Source organism: Hypanus sabinus, chromosome 2, assembly GCF_030144855.1.
Source record: "Hypanus sabinus isolate sHypSab1 chromosome 2, sHypSab1.hap1, whole genome shotgun sequence".
Taxonomy (NCBI): Eukaryota; Metazoa; Chordata; class Chondrichthyes; order Myliobatiformes; family Dasyatidae; genus Hypanus; species Hypanus sabinus.
The window spans coordinates 57,679,538-57,699,988 of NC_082707.1; the positions used below are offsets into that span (position 1 = coordinate 57,679,538).

The 20,451-nt window shown below is 38.9% G+C and overlaps 1 protein-coding gene across 1 annotated transcript in view; it reads left to right on the forward strand.

Annotated features, from left to right (window-relative positions):
• LOC132379126 (transient receptor potential cation channel subfamily V member 5-like) overlaps positions 1-20,451 on the forward strand; it is an 85,757-nt gene that overhangs the window by 39,467 nt on the left and 25,839 nt on the right. The window contains exons 5-7 of the mRNA XM_059946739.1: positions 1,574-1,672; positions 12,548-12,720; positions 16,225-16,371. Of these exons, the coding sequence (XP_059802722.1) occupies positions 1,574-1,672; positions 12,548-12,720; positions 16,225-16,371 (419 nt within the window). The remainder of the gene's footprint in view (positions 1-1,573; positions 1,673-12,547; positions 12,721-16,224; positions 16,372-20,451) is intronic.

A 20,451-nucleotide genomic window follows, 5' to 3' on the forward strand; every position in this document is an offset into this window, starting at 1 on the left:
ACTTCCTTATTAATGAACATAAATGTGGGAGTCTGAGAAGTTTTGTTGATGCCAGCACATTTGACCTTTTGCTCCACTGGTGGATGTTCTTTAACATTTTAATGTCTCAATTGTTAGGTGATATCTAATGTGTATCTTGTGTGTACATTCCACATTAGAGTCAGCTATCACAACTTCATAAGTGCCAAGCCTTAGACTTACATGGGCTTTAAAAGTCCCGCAATATGCTGCTTTAGAATATAGAGGCATTATGACCTTCCCAGCTTCTTGGCATTGGCCATTACAATCTTTTGATCATGGATATGTGGAAATTGCATTCGGTAGAAATGGCCTCACTCATGAATGGGCAGGGTATACTTCCACGAGGACAGGGTTCAGTCTACAGCCTGAATACCATTTTAAACTCTTTTATTTTACCGCTCCTGTAATTGTCAGCATGCAAAACTGGGAATAATGCAGAGATTCAAAAATTAGAAGGCTGATCTTTCATGACCTTACTTTGTCCCACAGTTCTGTGGAATTTCAAATCTGTTCCCACCTGTATTGTTGTTTCTAACATGAACCAGAACTTCTCTCTGCTTCCCAACTCTCTCTCAAAGTATTATAATAGTTTCAAAATTAAGTGCTAAGTTGCCTTGTTATTCATTGTGCTTATTCCTCCAGATTTGCTAATTCAATTAACCAAGGTGGGAGTAGTTCAGCAGTGGCAGTACTAGAATGTGTGTCCCCCTCTTGAGAACCTAAGATATAGGATACTTATTGGATATTTTTCAAAAACCCAAGGTTGATCAAGTACAAAAATCAGCATCTTAGTGGCTAATCACAATTCAGATTACAACCAGCAGCAGTAATAATGCTTGCATCTAAGATACCCACCCAGTTAAAAGAGCATTCAATGAGTGAGAGCCTTGTAGAATGATGCAATGTTCTGTTAACTCTGCAGAAGTAGCAAAATACAATGTTATCCATCTGCAAATAATTAATTTAATTTCAGCCTCCTTACTATTTTTCAACTTGTTTTGGGTTTAATTGAGCAGAAATCTTAAGCAGAGATGTTCCCTGAGAGGCAGCAGGGTTTCGTTTGCATAGTGTTTTTGCTCATCATAATGCTTTCCTTCCACCAATCATTCCAGGCTTGGAAGGAGTGTAGTCCTTATTTGTAGTACAAACAAAATCAGTTTATTTGAACACACAGCAAACAGGATATTTGCCAGGTTGCAGAACAGATCACACCACGCTGTGTGTATGTTACAGATTGAGTACAGGGTGGGTTCCACAACACCAGATGCAACAAGCCAGCAGGTGGAATCCATAACCCTTTTTTTTTCTGGATGAGATTTTCCATTGTGAAGAGTCCATGTAGTGCCAGATTAAAAGATTGCAGAAAATAGCACACATTCCATGCTCAACTTTGGAGAATGCATTCCTATTTTGCATTGATCAACTATGAAGAAAATTCAATAAGTGAAGAACTTGTGAACTGTTACTTGGAAAACAAGGACACATTTAAAATTACTGCTGCTTTCTTTAAAAACCTGTCATAACCATTTTTTCCTTTCCTTTTCTATGTTAGGAGAATATGTTTTATCATTTGCAGCCTGCATTGGAAACGAACAGATAGTTAAAATGATTGTGGCACATGGGGCACCTTTAAATGCACAAGATAAACAAGGTAAGATTGATACTGTATGTAATTAAGTTTAACTAGTGTTTGGGTTGTTTTCTTATGTTGTGGCATTCATTATATCTGCATATAGCAGTGACATAGATTACCTATTTAATGGTCACTCAGTTAATGTAAGATGGCTTACAATTTCAATTGAAAGTCATTAACCAGCCCTCCTTTCTCGAGGATAAATGCTGTATAAAATGTTTTTTTTTAAATAACAAAACACACATAAAGTGGGATAGCTTGACTTGCCAGTATGCTGGACCCATCAGAGTTGGCAGCATGGTTGGATAAGATGGAGACAGAATAAACCTTGGAGATCAGCTTTGACTTCAAACACTATGAAGTGGTGCAAGGTCAAAGATACAGAAGGAAACTTACTACTGACTTGCTTCTTAGAATCGATAAATTTCAACTCTAAGCTAATCAACTCATGGAAAAAATTCTAGAAGACCTCTGTGGTGGAATTCAATGCCCATAACCAAGCATGTCTTGGTAGCACTGCAACCAACTGACCTAGGGGTATCCTGGAGGATGTAAGACTGTGTTTCCAGTACTTCGTGAGCTAGGCAGCATGATGGATAAAAGTTGGTTGACCTCATCTTCACTGATTTGCCTGCTGCAGATGCATCCATAAGACATTGGAACAGAATTAGGCCATTCAGCCCATTGAATCTGCTTGGCCATTCAACAATGATTGATTTATCTTTGGTCTCAACCCTATTTTCCTGCCTTCTCCCCGTAAACTTCAACATCCTTACTAATCAAGAGTCTTATCAATCACTTAATGACTCGGACTCCACAGATTCACCACCCCGTAGCTGAAGAAATTCCTCATCACTGTTTTAAAGCAAAAGCTTGTATTCTGAGGTTTGAATTTCTGGTCCTAGTCTCTCCTACTATAAGAAACAATCTCCAAGTCCACTTTATCCTGGTCTTTCAATATTCAATAGGTTTCAGTGAGATACCTTCCCTCCTCTTTCTAAAATCCAATGTACAGGCCTAGAACCATCAAGCAGTCCTCAAGCATTACCCCTTTCATCCTGGGGATAAGCTTCTTCTGGACAGTCTCCAATGCCAAAGCATCCATCTTTAGATATGGGTCTCAAAATTGTTCACAATGTTCTAAACGTGATCAGACCAACACCTTGTAAAGCCTCTGTATTATGTCCTGCTTTTATGTTCTATCTCTTGAAATGAATGCTAACATTGCATTTGCCTTCCTTACCACTGACTCAACCTGCAAGTTAACCTGCAGGAAATCCTGCACAAGGACTCCCAAGTGCACCTTTGCACCTCCAACTGCTGAATATTTTCTCCATTTAGAAAACAGTCTTTGCCTTTATTTATTTTGCCAAAGTGCATGACTATACACTTTCCTACACTATATTTCATCTGCCACCTCTTTGCCCATTCTCTCAATCTGTCTAAGTCCTTCTGCCGACCCCTGGCTTCCTCAACACCATCTTTTCCACCTGTTTTGTATCATCTGCAAATCTGGCCAGAAAGCCATAATTTCTGTCATCCAGATCATTAGCATATAATGTGAAAAGTAGTGGACCAAATACTGGCCCATAAGGAACACCACTCATCACTGGCAGTCAACTGGAAAAGGCTCTCTTTCTTCCCATCATTTGCTAATCTTCCATTACTGGTAGTACCTTCCCCGTATTACTGTGGGCTCCTAACTTGTTTAGCAGCATCATGTATGTGACACTTTGCCAGAGACCTTTTTAAAAAATCCAAGTAACGAACATGCACTGACTTTCTCCTTTGTCTATACTGCTTGTTATTTAGAATTCCAACAGATCTGTCCCGCGAGATCTGCCTTTGAGGAAACCATTATGGAGTCTCCTTCAGCCTTTTTTATAATATACTTCCAAGTTTCCTGAAACCTCGTCCATATAATGGACTTTAAAATCTTAACAACCACTGGAGTCAGGCTAACCATTGATCCCAGAGTGCCCCATAATCACTGTACTGACCTTGTGGAAACAGAGATCCTCCTTAACACCAAGGAGATGCTCAATCATAAAATGTGATTCTTCCATTGTGTTAAATAGAACAGATAAGGTGATATGAAATTTGGCATTCTTGAAGTTTCATTGTACTCTACTAAAATCTATACCTCATGGCCCAGCATATCTCACATTCTACCATTACAATCAAAGCAAGAGATCATCTCAGGTTCAGGGAATTGCAGTAGGGCAAGGCAGAGTAACACTGAGCCTACTTAAAAATCAAATGCCAATTGGGTGAAGGAATGCATGTGTGCCAAAAAACAAAAACCGTATGAAATAGAGTGAAGGGATCCCAAAATCGATAGATTAGATCAGGCTGTGCAGTGTTGACACAACTAGTGATGAACCATTAGACAACTAATAGTAGCAGGAGACTTCAAATTGATTCCTATCCTTAGCATTCTTGGGCCCCAGTATGAGAATGCCAATGGCTTGGCTGAAACAATTGCAAGCTAGTTCAAATAGAAGTATCAAGCAGATTCCACAGCCTTGCTTCTTTCCCAAGATCCCTATAATCACACAAGCCAATTCTGCTCATTCTATATGAAATCAAAAAATTGCTGAGAATGCCTTCTAGAGTTGGTCTTTCACTCCAAACCTAATTGTGCTTCCTAGTTCCAGTACAGTCACAGCATTGGCATTCATGCAGTACTTGCACACCAATAGCATCTCTCCACTGATGTCTAATTTGGGTTTCACTAGAACCACCTAGCTCCACTCCTTCACCCAAATCCTGCATGAACCTGAACTAAAGAGCTGAATTCCAGAGGTGAGGTGACTGTGACTGCCTTGAAGTCAAGATAGTCTTTGACCAGGCATGGCATAAAAGAACTCCAGTAAAACTGAGTCATAGTTTGCACTTCTCAGATGGCTGTGGTAGTTAAGTTGATCATTCCAGTCCTAGGCCATCCCCGGCAAGAGTTGCTTAGGGCAATAGCGTAGGCCCATTCATCTTCAGCTATTTCATTAATGACCTCCCATTATGAAGTCAGAAGCTGATAAGTGCTCAATGGTCAAATCCATTCTCAACTCTTCAGCCATCTGTGCTGTGTGCAACAAGACCCAAACAATGTTCAGACAGAGGTTGGGAAGTGGTAAGTAACTTTCGAGTTGAGCGATGTCCATCTCCATCAAGAGAAAGCCGAACCATTTACTGTTGATGTTCAGTGGCATTAGTGTCTGCTGTCTTCACCTCTTCAACATCCCGAGGGCCACCATTAACCAGAATTTCAACTGGACTTGCCTTGTAAATATTTGACTATAAGTGCAGGTTTGAAGCTGGATATGGTGTGTAACCCACTTCTAACATTCCAAAAGTGTTTTGCTTTCCACATGATGCAAATCAGAAATCTGATGGAATAATTGCTTGCTTAAGTACTGCTTCAATAACATCAGGAAGATTGCCATACATAGAGCCTGTTTGGTTGGCATTTTATCAAACACCCATTCTTCCTACTACAAGCACAAACATTATGTGCTATTCTAATGCACAACAAAAACTATGCTGTGAGCACACACAAACCTGTAGTCCAGAAAGTCAAGGGCATGAGACATTTAAGAATATCACTCACAGGTTCCCTCCAAGTCTCATGCCACACTGACTTGGAAATGTATCACCATTTCTTCACCACTGCAGAATAAACACTGGACTATGTGAGTACCTTTACCAAGAGGGTTGCAGTGCGTCATCAACACCTGTTCAGAGTGGACAAGAATGGACAATAAATTGCTGGCTTTACAGCCTCGCTTATATTCCAAAATAAAGGAAAATTTGAATATTTGTTTACTTGTCTATCTAAGCAGCCCCTTCATGTTTTCCATGTCAAAATGCATTGCTTGTGATTGTTGAAGAGCTCTTCTGATCATTGTCTTTTCAACTTAGTATGCCCAAGTTCATTGTTTTAATATTTACTTAATCTTATTCTACCATGCTCTTCACATTAAATCAAGACTACTAGGTTAAGGGTGTCCTAAAGTATGGTATATTAGGATTTACAAGGATGTTGTAGGGTCTGGAAACTTGAATTATAAGGAAAGATTGAATTGGTTTGGACTTTATTCCCTGGAACGTAGAAGGCTGAAGAAAGATTTGATAAAGGTATACAGAATTAAGGGGTATAGATGTGATTTAATGCAAACAGGCTTTTTGCTCTGAGGTTCAGTGGCACTGCAGTTAGAGGTCATGGGTTAAGGGTGAAGGGTGAAAGGTGAAAAGCTTGTGGGGAACTTGCTCACTCAGAGGGTGGTGAGAGAGTGGAACAAGCCGCAGCACAAGTAGTGCTTGCAAACTTGATTTCGATGTCTAGGGCAAGTTTGCATAGGTGTACAGATGGAGGGCTATGGTCCTGGTTGATGGGAGTAGGCAGTTTAACTGTCTCGGCACAGACTAGACAGATTGAGGGCCTGTTTCTGTGCTGTACTTTTCTAGAGGTATGACTGTACCTTGGAGCTGGAAGAAATATTGGGCACTCCTTCATTGTGGTCTTATTTATTCTGACAATTCAGTTCTATTTTGGTTTAACTATTCATGAGTTAAAGATGGGGAGAACCAAATAATAATTACAAATATAACTGGCAAATGTCCAAATTAAGAATATGGTGAAAGTATTCACTATCCCAGGAAACCTGCTGCATTCTAGAAAGCTGATAAGCAACCAAGATCCAACAGTACCTCTCAATATAATCAGTATTGCGGTAGGCAATATTGCAAAATTATTTTTATACGAAAACTACATTTTAAAATGTAGTGAAATTGATTTTCATCTCTTTCACTTGAATTGTACTCGGGAATGAACACAGGTTAGAGGGCATGTGGGAGAGGGGACGGTGATATGAGTGATGCTGATCTGTATAATCCTGATGTTTTCAAGCCACACAGCATGACCGGACCCCTTGGTCCACTAAGTCCACACCAACTATCAAACACCCATTTACTCTCATCACATTTTATTTTATCTACCAGTCTATCAGTTCTATCCAGATGCTCACCAAACACTAAGGGGTCATTTAGGGTATCATTGGGATATTAGAGAAATCTGAAGAAGCCGGAGGACGTCCAGTTGGTCATAGACAGAAAACGTCCTTTCCACACTGAGCACCAGATTTCAGGGTTGAACTGGAATGGTGAGCTCACAACTCTCTGCACTATGCCCCCCCTTAATTATGCTAATTTGGAGGTATAAAAATGTGCATTTTCAGAGTGGAGAGTTATGAATAAGCAATATGCCAATAACTGGATCTTTGAAGTGGTAGAACAAAAGTAGGTAGTAGTCATCTCTGATGGAGATGAATTATAGGCACAAAATCAGTGCTCAAAGATCTCTAGTAACTAAAAAGGTCTTGACGTCGAAACTCATCCTTACTTGCTTTTCTTCAATCAAGAAATAACGAGGGCTGTATGTTCTATTCCCCTTCTGAGAGGTGGTTCTACTGACTTCCACTGAAGTTTGATTTGTAAGCAGATCAGAATCCACAGCCACTGCTGTATTGTCTGCTTAGTTTTGATTGAAGATGAATTCCCCTTCATCGGTACCCTCCAAGCAGCTCTTTAAAAGTGACACAAAACTGAAAACTGAATTGTCAGTAGATCTGAATCATGATCTGTAAACATACTGCATTTTATGACTATATTCTGAGAAGCGGGGAACCTGCTGTTGAACATTATTAAATACCTTCAAATGGAAATTTCTGGCTGTCTATTCAATGAATGTGAGTAGGATACATATTGGACATTAGCAATGCCTAGAGGAGTAGTGGCTAACTAGCTGCATAATGGAGTAGGACAGCATTTCAGGTGGTTGTACAAGAAGCTGAATAGTAATGACACAGCGCATCACCATTTCAGGAACTGACAAAAGGTACAATATCCCATTTATGTCCTGAAAGAACAAAACTATCTGTGAAATATACATGTGGAGAGTCTGGGAGAAAAGAAGATGTGTCTTTGACCCCTGTGGTTTTTTTTGATTAACCTCAAAGCTATAATATCCTCAAAATGGGCTTCAAATCGTCAAAAGCTACTGATACAAGAGTTATTGAGAAAGAAATTGCAAAAACAAGTAGTTCATTTATTCAAACAAGCAAATCTGCTACTTTGAACTTGTGTGTACAAATGGAGGGCAGATGCTAGGAGGTTTCCCACACTTGGAATGAACCCCATTGTGAACCATTCTAAGTTTTCCAACTTAGAATTTTAAGAAGTGTTATCCCATTGCAACTATTGAAATTGTGTTTGATTAACATGTAATGCATAAAATCTGATCTTTATAATACAAGCTTTGCACAGCTAACACAGAAGCCAGGTCAAGGATAGTGGGGAGGCAGTAGATAACGAAATAGTCTTGGATAAATCGAAGGTCACATATTTCGGTTGTTCATGACAAATGGGATTTTACTTGGTGTTCCAATTACTTTAAGCTACTATGTCAATGAATTATAATTACCATTTCTTGATTATATGCAATCGCTTTATTGTATGTGAAACTAATATGGTTATGTTTTGTAAACACTGCATGCTGAAGATTTTTTGAGGTGTGGGTGACTGTGAAACTGCCATTGGTTTATCCTTGGCACAATTACTAAAAGAATTAGTGATTCATTTAATGACTTCTAACTGGGATTGGCTGGACAGGTGAGCAGAAGTTGTCCAAAGGATTTTGAGTTTCTTTTAAAACAGTGCTGATATGATAGACAACTGTTTGAGTACTCTGTATTTGGTGGGGGGAGGACTTCTGATGCACATTGGGAGATTTGATGTGGCGTACTGTCAGGATTTTACCAATGCTTTGTGTATTTCCTCCTGCTTAGGATTTCATCTGAAGGTATCCTGCATTACTTTTATTTAAGTAAATACCTTTCAGGAATTGCCAGAAGAAGGGGTGCTCGTCGCTGAGATCCGCAGCTTTGGGGATTAAAGATTCTTCTGTTGCAACTTGAGTAGTTCTGTATTGTGTGGCACTTCTTTCCAATATTGTCCAGTGTTCCACAGTTAGTAGAAACCTCAAGTAACAATCCGTGGAAACCATCAACAAACCTGAATTCTTTAGGCTCCAAAGGGCACAAGAGGAATAATTGCTTGCTGTTCCTTTTTTAATCAAAATCAGAAAGCTGTACAGCTTAGCAAAATAGAGGATTTTACCTAGTTCATTCAAGATAGTTTAATGTCATTTCCAGTACACAAATGTAAAGGAGAATGAAATAATTGTTACTCTGGATCCGATGCAGTACAAAACACAATGTGATAAAGAACATAGTATACAAAAAAATTAAATTCATATGATGTATATAGGTTGATTATCCATAAGGTCACATTAGGCACAGGAGTGTGTATACATAACATGACTTGGAGGAAAGTTGCATTGCGAGAACTGCATTTAACACAAGGAGTGAATTGTTACAAACATTTTATTCCATTTTTGAGCCAGAATTCTAATATTTATTAGTAAATCTGGACTTGTAAATTGGCATGAGTATTTATAGTTTGATCTCAAAAACTGAAGGTTCTTCAGCATGTTTGTTTAAAGTTTGGCACCTTTGTTGGCATATTAAATCTTGCATTCTGATTTGGCTTATTCGTTTAGAGACTAGTGTGCAAGATATTAGAAGACAGCGTTGCACCTATTGGTGAAACATTAATGGCAGATTAAAGTGGACAGGAACACAATTGAGCAGCAACTATCTCAAGTCAGGAAAAAAAACCATGCAAAAACGAAAAAGAAAACCACACTGAGCTATGGTGTTCTTTTAACCTAGTATAACTGCCCTGAATTTTAAACTTGGACTTTCTGGAGTGAACCATTACCTTTGGGACAGAACAAAATGAATATCCAATGAAGACAAACTGGGATAGAAACTACTTCAAGGTAATAAAATATTTGTCCAGTAAGCCCTCTTGCAATATCTAAATGTCATTGAAAACGTACCTCAGAAAAAATGACATGTATTGCTGGACCAAAAGACCTGCTCCATAAAATCAGTGGCCCTATTTTTTAAAAAAATACAGTACATTAGGTTTAACTTCAGTATTAACTGAGCACAAAATAATCTAAATTGGACTGAATATGACATGCAGCCCAACAAGTATTAACTTTAATTTCATAGTTCTTAATATTTACAAGTAGAAAAATGAATTTACATCAATTGCTCAAAAGTTAAAAGCAACAACGACATCAATACTTAGCAGATCAGGTTGTAGCTCTGGAGGGGGAAAGAGATATTCAGTCAGATTGTACTGGCCTCAGCTTGGTGCGTGGAATGGCCACAATTTCTGCATGCCTGCATTTGTCCATGTTGAATGTGGGGAATTGATCTCACTGAACCATTTCACCCAGTTCTTAGCAACAGCTAGGTATAGAGACACTGCCCCTAAAATATTTCTGATATGTCTTTAAGGTGTTAATGCTGTCACTGGTTTTTGACAACTATAAATAATTATAAATGTTTTTAATGTCTCCTGATATTCAGAGACATTTAAACTAATAAGCTTGCATTAAAATGATTTTGAAAAGAGAAATTGCGCTCAATTGTTTGGATATAATTAAGAATTATAATTATAATTAAGAACCAAAGCAAAATTTAAGAAAATAACTAAGCAAACTTTTGTGTCCTTATCTAGATGCTAGAATCTCTGCTGAAATTGAAATAGTTTCCAGAGGTCTTTGCTTGACAGTGTGTGCTTTGAAGTCTAGGTCTTTCAGCCATTTGTATAGCTGATTGCTGTTATTTTTTTACAATTGAAACTGAGTCCCAGCCCAGAGTTTCAGCTTAGTGATCTTACAGCAGAGTGGAAAGAAGCTTTCAGATCACTTGATAAAGTATGTAATACAGTCACAGATCCCTAGATTCAATATAAAATGTGTACCATTGAAAGTTTAGATGGTGCAAAATATTGCAATAATTTTTGCAATATTTAACTTTTTGTTGCAATATTTAGAAAGGAATTTTACACAATTTTTCTAAACAAAGTATTTTAAATCAAGTAATTATGCTTGTTCAAAGCAAATGTCCTTATAGCCTGCTCACTAAATCCTGTTTGCCCTTGTGTTTTCCAGTCTTTCTTCCCAAGTTTCAGAATTAATCTACTGTTAGTCTCTTCAAATGAATCAACACCATTCCTAAATCTCAATTGCATCAGTCACCAGCAAACTAACAAATTAAACACAAAGACTTGGAGATTGTAGTCAGCTGTGAAGGCATAATATTCATTATTGGTCTGCAGGAAACATACCCACAATGATTAATGGAAATTTTCTTGCTCTTACTGATCGCTGTGGGTGTCATTTCAAAGGAATTAATTACAGTCGATTCCGGTTAATTGGGACACATTGGTACCAATACGCTTCAGCCCAATTAAGCATCTGCCCTAATTATCTGTTTTCATGGAATTAGTTAAAAAAGAATAAAAGGGACAAACTGAGTAACAAATTACTTATTTAAATGAAATGCGGAACAAATTAGAACACTATCAGTACTATGGCAGTACTATAAAACTGTATTTGTTCTGAATAGTTATTGACAGAGTAACTAATCTATGTCTTGTTCATTTGTAAGTAATGAACAAAATCAGCGTAGACACCTAGTGGACTGCCTTCACACAATGCTGTTGACTATTACGGCCTCCAAATCTTCATTTTCATTTTAACATTCAAGATGATTGTCAATACCTTCAAATTCTTCATAGTTTCTAAATTGCTGAACTAGCGAAATCAGTTCATTTTCATTCCTGGTCTTTTGTGGCATCTCGAAGCCTTCATGCTTGAAACCACAGTGAGCAAAACAGTTCTGATTTCTCTCGCTGCTTAGTTCTTGCCAACTATCAGTGACCAGAAAGTACTGTTTTTTTTAACACAACTGACGATAATGAATGACTTCGCACAAAACAGAGTTGTCTAATGGCCATGCAAGTGCACGCAGTTTGATACTAGTTAGAAGCTGTTTGATGACAGTTTCCTGCCCCAATTAAGTGGCATAGTGTTCCAAATAAATGAAGGGATCCTGGCTATTTTCTCAATTAGTTTTTGTTCTTTAATAGTTGTCCCAAATAAGTGGCTGCACCGATTAACTAATGGGCCAATTATCTGCAATTCACTGTATATCCAACCATCACAAAGCCATCAGGCTGATTGGGCAGATATTTAAATTTTAAAATTGTCATGGCAAACGTTGCAGTGAAAAGAATCTATTAAACAAATAAATATTTTGTAGTAGGATAAATAAAAATTGGAGCATACTCGTAAAGTTATGGGAGTTGAACTATCATTAGCTTTTGACGAACGTTATTTTGAAACTGTTATTCTGGGGAAATAAGATGAATACAGAAAATTGTTTTTATCAGCGTCAGAGAAGTTGTCTTGAAGTAATTTTCTGAAAACCATTTTAAAATCTTAACCTCATTTAACCAGGCTTCACACTTCCAATGTTTTTTCTTTGCAGTGAAAATAGAGTGTAACTACCTGATGTTTACGTCAAATCATGTTAATTCTGTGTGGTTTACCTTTGCAAAGATCAAAAAGCACTTGCTGTGAGGCAGTGTATCACTGGTAGCAAGTTCTGAATTTCTGTGTTTAATTATACACATGCAGAAGTCAGAAGTAGCTGTCAGTTTTACAGACTGATAACAACGAATACCTTTAATTGCACCTTCTGTATGACTACTAATCCCTGGGCACTGAGGTTAAGGGCAGCATTACAGGGAAAATGATTGTTCTGTTGTTGCAGGGCAATCTTAATCCTTCAACTCAATGAGTAACTCAATGCAATATGCTCCATGTAATGTTTACTTTTAGGCAGCAAAAGTTTAGATATGTGCTGGCATTTTCAGTCAATGCATTAGACCTAATGTTATTTTGTTGTTTTATAGGTAACACAGTTTTTCACATGCTTGTGCTGCACCCGAATAAGAGTATGGCCTGCAGAATGTACAATTTTATTTCGTCGCTTATTTCAAAGGAAAAAATTGAATACTTGGAGAGCATCACCAACAAAGATGGGCTGACTCCCATGAAGTTGTCAGCATTCGAAGGGGATGTAGCAGTAAGCTAACACGGTTCTACTTTATTAAATTTTGATAGTTTTTGACAGAGTGCTGTTTAGTTGTCAACAATTTAATAGGAACAGGTTTTCCAAAAAGCTGTTATAAATTTGGGGAAACTGTCACATAAATGTTAGTATTTAAGGAATATGCAAAATCTACATTGTAAATAGCTCTTTGCATTATTGAACTGGCCGTGCCTGCAACATTTTTATTTAGCTCAGTATTAAATAGATTATTACAGTTTTCCTCACTTGAAAATTACAGCAATCTTATTCCTCAATTATTTTACTGTTAAAGTGGACCTGTGCTCTTCATAATGTGACTAAATCTAGTTTCTTTGAACACAGTAGGTCATTCAGCTTCTCAAATCTACTTTAACTTATAAACACTGCATCCATTTATCCATGCATTATTATCTGCTTTAACCAAAATAAATTCCTAACAATCTAAATCTTTTAAATTTTAACTAAACTAGTAACCACTGCTTTCAGAAAAGCAAAACACAAATTCCAATCATCCCTAGATAATGATCAGAGAGGCAAGCTCCCAAAACTAGCTAGACGTCTTCAGAATTCATCAAACAAAGAATATAGGCCAGAAATGTGTTGGAAGATTTAATTCTTGCTTGGTAGCATTAAAAGGGCAACATCCACACTTTGCATTATGGCCCTGAACTACATGCAAGAGAGGATGCTACTTCCTAGTGTTTAGTACAATGACCAGAGATAGAATCATAGGAACAGACCCTTCAGCTCACCTAGTCCCTGCCAAATCATTTGAACTGCCTACTCCCATTGACCTGCACCCGGACTATACCCCAACCATCCACGTATATTATACAAACTTCTTTTAAATGTTGAAATTTGGCTTGCATGTACCACTTGCAGTAGCAGCTCATTCCACATTCTCATGACCTTTTACCCTCATGTTTGCCTTAAAATTTTCACCTTTCACACTTAACCCATGACGTCTGGTTGTAGTCCAACCCAACCTCAGTGGGAAAAACCTGCTTGCTATCTACAGAACCCTCATAGTTTTCTATACCTATGTCAAATCTCCCCTAAATCTTCTACTTTCCAAGAAATAAAGTCCTAACCTATTCAGTCTTTCCTTATAACTCAGGTCCTTCATTCCCGTCAACCTCCTTGTAAATTTTCTTTGCTCTCTGTCGACCTTATTTATATCCTTCCTGTAGATAGGTGGATCAAAACTGCACACAATACTTAAGATTAGGCCTCACAAATGGCTTATTCAACTTCAATACAACATCCCACCTCCTGTACTCAATACTTTGATTTTTGAAGGCCAATGTTCCAAAAGCTTTTTTTTTTCACAATCCTATCTACCTGTGATGCACCATCAATAACTCTCTCTGAGACGTGAAGGCGAGATATCCGCTCTTATTGACTGGAAGAAAGAACAAGCAGTAGTTGACCACCATACTACATGCTGGAGACTGAGGGCTGGGCTCAGGCCTCAATCGCCTTTATACTGGGGTCTGTGGGAGGAGCCATGGTCAGTGGGAGGGGCCACAGGAGCAGTCAGCAGGGGGCGTGTCCAGACAGGTATATGTAGCTCACCACAACCTGTGACACCACTTTCAATGAATTATGGACCTATATTCCCAAATCCCTTGTTTGACCACACTCCTCAGTGCCCTACTGCTCGCTGTGTAAGACCTACCCTGGTTTATCCTACTGAAGTGCAACACATCGTACTTGCCATCATTAAATTCCATCTTCCATTTTTCAAACCAGTTTTTCAGCTGGTCCAGATCCTGCTGCAAGTGCTGATGGTTTTCTTTCTGTCCGCTACAGCCCCAATCTTCATGTCATCTGCAAACGTGCTGATCCATTTGGTGACATTTTCATCCACATCATTGACAAACAATAACAGACCCAGCATTGATCCCTGCGTTGTGGCACTCCACTAGTCACAGGCCTCCAGTAAGAGACAGCCCTCTATGACCAGTCTTTGTCTTCTCCCACAAAGCCAGTGTACTACTTCATCTTGTATGCAGAGTGACTGAACCTCTTTGACCAACTCCCATGCGGGACCTTCTCAGATGCCTTGTTAAAGTCTAAGGTAGACAACATCCACTGCCTTGCCTTCATCAGCTTTCCTGGTAACTTCTTTGAAAATCTCTCAAGATTGTTTAGACATGACCTACCCTGCACAAAGCCGTACTGACTATCCCTAATCAGCCCATGTCTCTCAGATGACACGCACTGTATATCCTGTCCCTTAGAATATCTTACAATAACTTTCCTACTATTGATGTCAAGCTTACCAGCCCATAATTTTCTGGTTTAGTTTTAGTGCCTTTCATAAATAGTGGAACAACATTAGTTATCCTCTGGTACCACAACTGTCACTAAGGATGATTGAAATATCTCTGCCAGGTCCCCTGCAATTTCTCCACATACCTCCCACAGAGGAGCCACAGGAATGCTACATCAGGCCCTGATGATTTTGTCCACCCTAATTTGCCTTAGGACAGCAGACAGCTTCTAATCTGTCCATGACCTCACTGCTGCTTTGTCTCTCTTGTATAGACATTGTGTCAATCTCCTGAGTAAATATAGTTCCAAAAAAATCCACTTAAGATCTCCTCCCCATCTCTTTGGCTCCATGTAAAGATGACCACTCTGATCTTCCAGAGGACCAATTTTGTCCCTTGCAATTTTTTTGCTCTTAACATATCTGTAGAATCCCTTATGATTCTCTTTCACCGTGTCTGCTAGGATAACTTTATGTTTCTGTACAGAAGAAGGATAAATTTTTCTTCCTTAATACTGCTGAGTTGATTACTTGGTGTTGCCTTGTAATTTGGAATTGAGGAAGTGATTTCTCATGTGTAAGTGAAGCTGCTACTGCCGATTGATGATGGCATTGGTAAATTGGGCTAGTCATACTTTCCCCAGCTTGGGTTACTGCCACTGTCATCCCTGAAACTCGCCAAAGTCTCAGCATCTGTTACTCCCTTCCAGTCGCTCATCAGCTCCAAGTTTCAATTGGTTTTTTACTTGTCGGCCAGAGTGTGTTTTCCTGTTAGTCAATGATGCTTATATGTGATATGCCCACAACAGCCGGAAAAAGACAGTAAAGTGTAAAATATATCTGTTAAGCATGTCTTTGAGTTACAATGAGACTGTGAGCTGGATGGCACATGAATATTTGAGAGAGTTGACATATCTTGCTTTGCTTGTTGGAAAGGCTATACATCTGTAGTTCTAATTTGTGTTCTTAGACAGTTTGTCTTTACAACGCGAATAAATGTATTTCCATTTATTTGAATTTGCTTAAACTGTGAGAGACATTCCAGATGGCTAAGCTGGAAAATTATTTGTGTTTGTACTCTACTCTGTAATATCTGACCATTCATACCTACTTGGTCAGCAGATCTGGTAATGTAGTTTTTCCCTAATATGACATTGTAAACATAATGTGATATTCGTAATTGCTTGAATGAAGATAGATTTTATTGTATGCTTTTCTAACAGATGTTTAGTCATTTCATGCAGAAGAGAAAGCAGATTTATTGGGCATTTGGACCTGTATCCTCCACCTTGTATGACCTTACTGGAATTGATACCTGGGGTGATGAACTCTCTGTCCTTGACATCTTATGCTCGAGCAAGAAGAAGGAGGTGAGTGATAGAAATGCTTATACTGTGATTGCAATAACCCATTTTCCTCAGTTCTTTCACAGAGCACCACTGTGTGAGTGCACGACTGCACAGTAACTGAAATGTTTCTGCACACGTAGCCTTTGCTGCACAACTGGAGTTTGATTTTATATAATGTTTTATTGAAATGGCGTGCAATTTTTAGGCTGTGTTATATATTAAAAAAAATTTGCTCCAAGCAATGGCTGGTTCATGCAAGTGTTAAATAATAAATAAATAAATGGAAGGAACATTGCAGAACACTATCAATATAATATGATACACAAGGAAGTAAAAGGGGAAAATGTGGATTTTTTGTTCATCCAGTTAATGGTAAATGCTTTGATCTTATCACCGAAGGGAGTGGTAGAGGCAGAACCCCTCATCACTTTGAAGTAGTACAAGAGGAATCATGACCACCAAAGATATGAAATTAGTGCTAAAACTATTATGAATGCAATGGGCTAAATACTCTGCATTTTTATGAAATGTCTAGAAAATATTATTTCTGTGATTGTTTTGAAACTTACTATGAAGAAATTTCGCATGAATTTTACTGTAAAAACTTTAATGAGACCAATCTTGGAGAATTGTGTGCAGTTCTGTTTGCCTCATTATGGGAAGGATGTGCAGAATGTGTAAAGGGTGTAGACAAGGTTCACCATAATGCTGCCCGATTTAGAGGGTATAAACTGTAAGGAAAGCTTTGCCAAATTTGGGTGTTCTGCCTACAGCATTGAAGAATGAGGGGAGACCTGATAGAGGTTTTTAAAATTATGAGAGGCATAGACAGGGTAAGGAGTCAGAAACTTTTAATGAGGAAAGAAATGTCAAATGCCAGAGGGCATGCTTTTAAGATTAGAAGAAGGAAGTTTAAAGACGACATGAGGGGCAAGTGCTTCACACAGAGCTTGGAATAGGTGTCATGAGTGGTAGTGAAAGCAGTCATCTTGGTGGAATTTAAAATCCTTTTTGATAGACACGTAAATGTGAAGGGAATAGTGGGGTATGGATGATATACAGGAGGAGGATATTGACATCAAGATCGGCGCAACATAGTGGGCTGAATTGTCTGAACGATGCTGTCCAAAAGCTAGTCAAAGTATTGTTAAATTTTATTTCAGAGAGGTAGAGAACACTGGAGCATTTGGAAGCATAACAGACTGATTTAATTTAGCAAAGCTAAAGTGATCAGTGTTGAAGGAGCACATGCTTCTTGTAGGTCAATTGGAGGTTGCAGAGGTGAAAAGGAGCAAGGGCAGAGAGGGAATTGAACACACGGTTGAGAGTAAGTTATTGATTAACCAGGAACTATTGGTTGGTTGTTCCCAGCAATGCCCCCCAACCCCCACAGATCTTTGCAGAACTCTTATGAGGATTCAAAGACCCTGCAGATAAGGTAGGAGTGAAGTCATCAAGGCTTCCACCTAATTTTCCTGATGCTTCATTTGTCAGAGAATCAAATTGTTGGATGGTCATTTTAACTATGCCCTTGTACTTAAATTGAGAGCTTCCATTTCACTTTGATAGACTTGATTAAATTTTATAAATTGGAATCCGGAGGAGCTCTGAGGGTGTAGCTAAATTAATACTAACTTCTTTTAAATAGGAAGGCACAAGGATAAGTACCAAAATACACACTGCGGAATGTCTGTCAGCATTTCTTCTGTCTGTGGAAGTTTTGTAGGGATTCCAAGTGAGGCCCTAAGAGCCAGATTTTGCAGATAAACTTACTCTCATTCACAGTCTTTGGAGTTGATTTTACCAGAGAATCATTCATTGAGTTAATCTAGTTTCCTGCAAGCAGTTTTGATTTATTTATCTTGCCCATTTCTCTGCATCAGCTTTACTTCAATTCAAGTAGGTTGGCAGGTCAGCAAGGGATTGCTTGGTGACTGAGGTTAACCTCTCTGGAATTAACTTGTGTCTCCATCTGGAACTTGATCATGGTTATAGAGGCAAAGATTTTTAAAGCTGTGATTCACCAGGATCATTAATAATGAAACATTTCCACCAATGTTTTATTCTTGTGTCTGTTCAAAATATTCAGCCGCAATATCATAATTATGACGTGACTTCTGCCAGATCCAACAGGGTTCCACCTCCAAGCACCCTTTTCCTCCCTCCCCACTTCCCACTTTCCGCAGGGATCGCTCCCTGTGCAACTTCCTTCTCTGTTCGTCCCTCCCCACTGATCTCCCTCCTGGTACTTATCCTTGCAGGTGAAAAAAGTGCTACACCTGCCCCTACACCACCTCCCTCACTACCATTTATGGCCCCAAACAGGCCTTGAGGTGACACTTGAGTCGGTTGGGATCATCCACTGCTCCCAGTGTGGCTTCCTGTATATCGGTGAAACCTGATGTAGTTTGGGAGACTGCTCATCTGCCAGATAAAGTGGGATCTCCCAGTAGCTGCCCACTTTAATTATACTTCTAATTCCCATTCCAACGTTTCAGTCCTTGGCCTCCTGTACTGCTGCAACAAGGCCATACTTGGGTTGGAGGAGCAACACCTTGTATTCTGTCTGGGTAGCCGCAAACCTGATGGCATGAACATCGATTTGTTGAACTTCTGGAAATTACACCCACACCCCCACCTTCACCTTTCCCCATTCCCATGTTGCTCTCACCTTACCTGCCCATCACCTCCCACTACCCTCTGCTGCTCCTCCCCCTTCCCTTTCTTCCATGGTCTTCTACACTCTCCTATCAGATTTCCCCTCTCCAGCCCGTTAACTTTCACCAATCAACTTCCCAGCTCTTTATTTACCACTCCCCCTCTCCTAGTTTCACCTAGCACCTGCCATCTTGTTCTTCTTCCTCCTCGTTCCCATCTTCTTACTTTGACTTCTCTTTTTTTTCCCCAGTACCGATGAAGGGTCTTGGCCCAAAATGTCGACTGTTTATCTTGTCCATATATGCTGCCTGGCATGCTGAGTTCCTCCAGCATTTTATGTGTGTTGCTTGAATTTCCAGCTTCTGCAGATTTTCTCGTGATTGTGACCATAATTAACTGTTTGACACGACTGTCTTAAATGCATCTACTGTATGTGCTATGTTTTAGAGTAAAACTTTATGTTGATGTTTTAAATTTAAGAAGTATTTTTTAGAGTTCAATAATAGTTAAACTTTAATAAATAATAGTTAAAATGGGAATTACTTCCCCTCATAGCTCTATACCCTTCTGGATATAAGCTTGTCTAAATACTGTGCTTGTAGTATAAAATATTCCTCCTGAGATTGAATTATAGAACTAAAATGGAACTGAATAACTCAACAATGCTTGAGACTAACAAACTTCTTTTGCCTTCGATCTAAACTGAGCTTCAAATCTCATAAGTCATTGCTTACTTCATTCCCTGCCCTGAACTATCTCTGCTCCATATTCACTGTTGGTTACTGATTCACATTCTTCACCATCTCCAAGGAGGATTTTCAAATTTATTAGATGGTCATCCTTCATAAATTTCATGCAATTGAAAATTTTCTGCCATTATTCTACCCGACAAAGTTGCCTATAAACCTGCTAACTGGCACTGGCTTAATATTCAAATTTATTAATTTCAATAATCCTGCCTTTACAACACAACACAGGCCTTTTGGCCCATGATGTTATGCTGACTTTTTAACCTAATTTACTATCATTCATGTGCCTATCTATGAGTTTCTTACATGCCTCTGCTACCATCCCTAGTAGGGCATTCCATGCACCCACCCCTTTCTTTGTAAAGAACTTGCCTGTAACTTGCCTCGCCATAATTTCTAAAATCACCTTAAAATTATGCCTCCCCAAGGGAAATTATCCTGTCCTGGGGAAAAGAGTCTGACTGTTCACTCTATCTACTCCTCTTATCATCTTGTACACCTCTATCAAGCCACCTCTCATAATCTTTGTTTGAAAGAAAAGCCCTGATCACTCAATCTATCTTCATAAGATATTCCCTCTAGTCCAGACAGCATCCTGGTAAATCTCCTGTGCACCCTCTAAAGCTTCCCCATCCTTCCTATAATGAGGTAACCAGAACTGAACACAATATTCCAAATGTGGTTAAACCATCAT